Source organism: Geospiza fortis, unplaced genomic scaffold, assembly GCF_000277835.1.
Source record: "Geospiza fortis unplaced genomic scaffold, GeoFor_1.0 scaffold85, whole genome shotgun sequence".
NCBI classification, from domain to species: domain Eukaryota; kingdom Metazoa; phylum Chordata; class Aves; order Passeriformes; family Thraupidae; genus Geospiza; species Geospiza fortis.
In genome coordinates, this window is record NW_005054358.1 from 285,584 (window position 1) to 291,124 (window position 5,541).

General features: G+C 61.7%; 2 protein-coding genes across 2 annotated transcripts in view; both read right to left on the reverse strand.

Annotated features, from left to right (window-relative positions):
- The window catches only part of LOC102038910 (lipocalin-like), a 2,571-nt gene extending 1,209 nt beyond the window's left edge, over nt 1–1,362 (reverse strand). Inside the window, 3 exon segments of the mRNA XM_031059252.1 lie at nt 1–49; nt 132–271; nt 1,215–1,362. Of these exon segments, the coding sequence (XP_030915112.1) occupies nt 1–49; nt 132–271; nt 1,215–1,313 (288 nt within the window). The 5' untranslated portion in view covers nt 1,314–1,362.
- A 2,439-nt stretch (nt 1,363–3,801) lies between these two features.
- C8G (complement C8 gamma chain) overlaps nt 3,802–5,541 on the reverse strand; it is a 2,615-nt gene continuing 875 nt past the window's right edge. Inside the window, exons 3-6 of the mRNA XM_031059221.1 lie at nt 5,138–5,266; nt 4,745–4,846; nt 4,439–4,569; nt 3,802–3,822 (exon numbers count right to left, since the gene is read on the reverse strand). Of these exons, the coding sequence (XP_030915081.1) occupies nt 3,802–3,822; nt 4,439–4,569; nt 4,745–4,846; nt 5,138–5,266 (383 nt within the window). The remainder of the gene's footprint in view (nt 3,823–4,438; nt 4,570–4,744; nt 4,847–5,137; nt 5,267–5,541) is intronic.

A 5,541-nucleotide genomic window follows, 5' to 3' on the forward strand; every position in this document is an offset into this window, starting at 1 on the left:
CTGCTCTGTCTTGGTGTAAAGACTGTTCCTCGTCACGCACTGGTCACCCCTGGGAAGCAGAGCAGCAGGGGATGCACCAGTGGCAACCCCCAGTAGCCCCTCCCCACTCACCCTCTCCCCATGCCCCATACTTGGGGTAGGTGGAGGTAACTTCCAGGTTCCCCTCTGCTGTGGTGGAGATGATGGTGGTGCACATCTTCATCAGGTGCCTCTTCTCCTTGAACCAGTTAGAGTTGGAGGCCAGGCCGATGCTGTACCATCTCCCTGTGAGCTGCACACAACCTCCACTCAGCCCCAGCTGGGCACAGACCCTGTCTCACCCCTCAGCCCCCACCAGCCCCAGCCTAGGCCATGTCCCTCTCCTCTGGCAGCCCATTCCCTACAGCAGGACAGTGTCCCAAGGTCCTCATTTCACAGGGAGCTGCTACAGCTCTTGGCAACCACAAAACTCAGGAACAAGGAAATCCCTGTTTCATGACATGTCCTTCACTGCCCTTGGGTGTTTCCTTCCTCTTCACCCCAAGTCCAGGGAGTGTGACAGGACTGCCTGGTCTGAGATACCATTTCCATCCATCTGGGGGTGTGAGGCTGGGTCAGGACACTGGGTCCAGCATGGCTCATTCCATTCTGGTGCATGGAGCCAGCAGCGTAATGCCCCTGAGGGGAACTGCCCACCTTGGAGAGCAGCTGTGCTGGGATCACCCTTGCAGCACATCCCAAACCCCTGTCCTTGCAGGAAGTGCCTCCCGCTATCCTCATCACCTCCCTGGGGTGACTGTGTCCCCCAGGACCTTTCCAGGGGAGAAGGGATGTAGGGGATATCCCAGCACAGCAGCCCTTGTTTTTTTTGTGGCCCTGGGCTGGGGTTTTTTTGGGGGAGGGAGGGGTTCCCATGGCCCATCTCTGTGCTGTCAGACTGAGATTGCATTTCTCCCTCTCCCTGTGCATCCACACCCACTCCACAGCACAGCAGCAGCTTGGGCCCATGCCTAACCCATGGTCCTGCCCCACAGCCTGGAGCCTCGATGCTGGATCCCTTCCAGAGCCACCAAACCCAGGTGCTGGGAGGTCCCCAGGATGGGAGGCTGCATGCGCACCAGTGCAAGCCTGGCCCCCCCATCCACCTGCACCACCCCCTCCCCACATTTTCAGGGTGAGGATCCCCCAAAACAGCCCAAACCTCCACGGAGGTGATGCTGGTTGGCCTGGGTCACCTTGTCCTGCTGGAAGTCAGCCTGGACAGGAATGCTGTCCTGGGCGTGCAGTGTCCCGAGCAGGGCCAGCCCCAGGATGCTGAGCAGCGTGATCTGCATGGCAAAGGCGAGCCGAGCCGAGCTGAGAGCTGGAGGCAGAGAGCTGCAGTGCTGGAGAGTTTGGCGAGCCCCTATTTATGGCCAGGCGTTGCGGGGGCCCCCGGGAGCCAGCCCTGCCTCCCCCCGTGCTGTTATGCAAGCTGGAGCAGGACAGAGCACTGAAGCCAAGGGGCAAGCAGGGGATCCTGTGAATGCTTCCCTCCTGTTGATATGACATATTTGCTCCAGGGTGCCAAACTGCTCTGCAGTGAAAACAGCCAGCGGCCAGTGCAGGGGCTGCCCTGCCCCCAGCGCTGCCGGGCTGGCGTGGGGAGCAGTCCACGGAGAGGGGCCAGCGCTGCCCCATCCACACAGGGTGGCCTCACTTGGACCCAGAGTGGAGCTTCAGTGAGATGGAGGAAATGTCCAGGGTCTGCCAGGTCCCAACCCGACCCATAAGACTCGACACCTGCGTGTGCTCTTATAGGACACCCTGCTTTGCCTTGACTCAAGTACCTGCATCACCCAAGGTAGTATCTCTGCTGGCCTTAGCACCCTTGGGGTGCGTCCCACTGGTGAGCCGGGGAGCCCCACGTTCAGCTCCCTGGGGACCAGCACGCAGCCAGATGCACCCTAGAACTTGACACCCCACCCGCTCCACCACCCTGCACCCTTTGACAAGAGGGGCTGGAGATGCCCTTCCCCCTTGGTTTGGGGTCACCAGTGGGTACTAAGGTGCCTCCCTCAATCTGGGGATGTCCGTGCAGGGGGAGAGCAGCGGATGAATGCTGGGTGCCAGCAGCAACGCCCATGGGTCTGGCAGGGTTTGGGCAGGGCCGGCCATGCCGGGCAGAGCCCCAGCCCCGCGGCGCAGCTCTGCCAAGGTGCTTTACGTAAGGAGCATGTTTTCAGACCAGCTGGTTTTCCCCTGGCAGCCCCCCCTGCACATTCCCTTCCCCGCGCCCCGCTGCGAGGCCGCCCTGCCCTGCACACCCCGCGCCTGCCCGGCCCCGCGGACTTATGAAAACAAAACAAAAGCTGAGCAGGCAGGACTGGATATCACGAGAGCCTGGCTGGGGCGTTGTATGCTGGGCTGGGGCTCAGTCTCCCCCGGAGCTCACCCTCAGGTTGCTGGGGGAAACTGTCTCCATCGGGCACAGAGGCAGGGAACAGCCGGGGTGTCACTGTCACTGGCGCTGCGGCAGGAACACAAAGTCCCCTCTGCTGCCAGGTACCCCCAGCTCCCTGCCCAGGTGCAAGGAGGGGGTGCCCGATGGATATCGGGTGGTGCTCGGCTGTCCTGGGGGTGGCAAAGCTGGGAGCTAGCCCAAGGACCTGGGTGGCAAAGCTGGAGCACTTGGGGGCATAGGGGAACACCAACGGTGGCAAGGGGCAGAAAGAGCAGGGCTGGGGGCAGGACGGGGTATCTGGGCTGTGGGTCCCCGCGGGGGCTGGACACAGACCCTTGGGCATAACCTAGGTGTTTGCACCCAGAAATGGTTTAGCCCCAACGATGGATGAGCTGAGCCGGTATGAAGGGTGTGGAGAATCCTTGGGGACCAGCCCAGCTCCCCGGGGCTCTCCACTTACTCCCTTATCCCCCTGCCCGGTGCAGCCACTTCGGAGTGCAGGTAAAATGAGCTGGATCCACCACAGCCCAGCTGTCAGGCTCGGGGGGTGCCCGGGCTGGACTCGGCTGCCCCGCACCTGGGTGGTGGGAACAGGGGCTGGCTCCGGGCACATCACGTGGCTTCCCTTACATAAGTCCCTGATAAACAACATGTGTTACCAGTTCCCGCTAGGATTGCAAAATGCTGGTGCTGGGGACAGAGGGCTGCTCCCCCCGCGGGGGCTGCGGGAGGGGGGGATGGGGCCCCGCACCTGCCTGCTGCCGGGCGGCCTTGGCCAGGCTCCGCACACAGGGACAAGGGGTCGGATGAGGGGCTGCAGCATTAACCCTGCAGCTCCCCAGTCCCCTGCCTCTCTCTGAAAGGTGCTGGCTGTGCAGGCAGGAGTCCAGCGCAGGCAGCAGCCCCTCGGGGAATGAACTCTGCAGGGCTGGGGCAGGGGAACGCAGGGGAACGGGGTGTTTCCCAGCCCTGGAGATGGGAAGCAGGATTGTGGGAATAAGATTTCCTCCCTCGGGTCGTCGAGTGATCTCCCAGCTTGTTGGGGGAAAAGGCAGATGCTGTGGTCTCCCTCAGAGCCCTTAAGTCCATGCTCCCTGTGGCCCCAGGCTCCCTGTGGTTCCCCTCAGTGCTTGCCCCTGCCAGCTGGACCAGGAACCACCACAATTCTGCCCAGCTGTCCATGGCTGAGGAAGGCTCACAGAGAAGATGGCAGGGGTCTGCATGGAAGGGGGCTGCACAGTCCCCCCAACACCCCCGTGGCACCCCCCAGCCAGGAGCACGTGCCCGAGGCACTGGCAGGCCCTGCTGGAGGCAGTGCTGAGCTGGCTGGGGCAGACCAAGAGGTGACTGGCCTGTACACAGGCTCTTCTCTGAGGCGTTTATTGGGGTGTTCCTGGCTCCTGCAGGAGAATGAGGCACAGAGCAGAGGGGGGACACAAGCTGGGAGGGCACAGGACAAGGACAGACACAGCTGCTAGCACAGCTGGAGGGGCTGAGGAGCTCAGGTCTGTGTGGCAGTGGGCAGCTGGCTGAGGTGAGGGCTGAGCTCTGGGACCCCCTGGCAACTCCATCTGCACCTACAGCTTCATTTCTGGAAGGAAGAGAAGTGCTGAGGGGCTGGGGGGGTGTCCAAGCCCAGCACCAGGGCTGGAGACGTACCTCTGCCTCACCAAGCACCAGTGACAAGTAATGGAGCTGTCCCCAGGGACCCCAGCCTTCATCCCAGGGTGCCCCTGTGCCAGGACATCTCATCCTAGATCAGCCCTCACCCCAGGAAACACCAATATAGATCCATCAAGCCCAGTCTGACCCATGTGGGGGGTGAGTGGGGTTTGCTTTGCCACCTGATGCCCATCGTGAGTGACAGTTTGCCACACAAGGGCACAGGCTCTGTCCCGGGGAATGGTCTGGCATGGCCCTTCCCATGCCAGCCCAGCCCTCCCACATTCCTGGGGCAGGACCACACAGCCACAGTGGTCCTGGCAGCATGGATCTGGCCCAGTGTGCCCAGCCCACTGTCAGGACAGGGACACCCAACTGGTGCCCAGTGTGGGACCAAGCCTGGCACATGGGGGCACCCAGCGCATCACCCAGCATCCCCAACTCACCATCAAGGATGTGAAACTCATCTGCAGAGTCACAAAACCCTGAAAGAGATAAGAGCCCAGGGGGATCACCTTGTCTGGGACCTGGCACCCTCCAGCCCCTGCACCCCCAGGACATTGCAGGGCACAGCCCCATCTTTGCATCTTTGTCCCTGGGGTGGCCAGAGCATTGGGACAGAAGCCACACGGGTCTCCCTGAGGAGCGTGTGCCACCCACCATAGGTGGGGAAGTAGTAGGTGACATCCTCGCTCAGCCCCACAGCCCTGGCGTGCTGCTCGAACTTGTCCACGACGGCGTCACTGACCAGGCTGCTCCGTCCTGCATGCGGGGAGACACCAGCAGTGGCTTCAGGCCCTAGCTGGCCCTGGCCCAAAGCCACCCACATCCCTACACAAGGCTCAGGGCCCAGGAGTCTTTCAGCTCAGACAAGTGTGTTCCCAATTTCCCCCTCACCCACTCCCCCACGGCATCTGGGAACAATTCTCCAGCTAGGAGTGACCCCCGTTCCAGTGTTGGGTCCTCTAAGGCTTCAGCTGGCCTCTCCAGAGTCCAGCACAGGTTTCCTACCCCTGTCCTTCACCTGCCATGAGACCCCGAGCCCCAACCTACCATAGAGCTTAACAGAGATGCTGTGGCCCTTCTGGTAATAGAGAATAATGAAGCTGCTGGGGTCAGCCTCACCCACCACCACATTCACTTTGCTGCTTTTCCTATGGCCTGGGAAAGACGTGAGGATAGCCCAGTTAGTCCCAGTCAGTCCTGGTTAGCCCCAGCATCCATCCAGGGGCTTCATTTCACCACAAGCCGAGGGTACAAGGGGTGAAAATCAGAGCCAGAGTGGGACAACCCCACAGGCACCAGCCCATGGTGTCACCTGTGATGGCATCTGGCACTTAGGGACCCAAGACACAAAATACTGGGAGTGCACTGGGAAGAGGGACATTGGTACCAAAACCCTGCTGAGAGCAGGACTGGGGGGCTCAGCAGCCTCCTGCCACCCCAGCCCAGCCTCC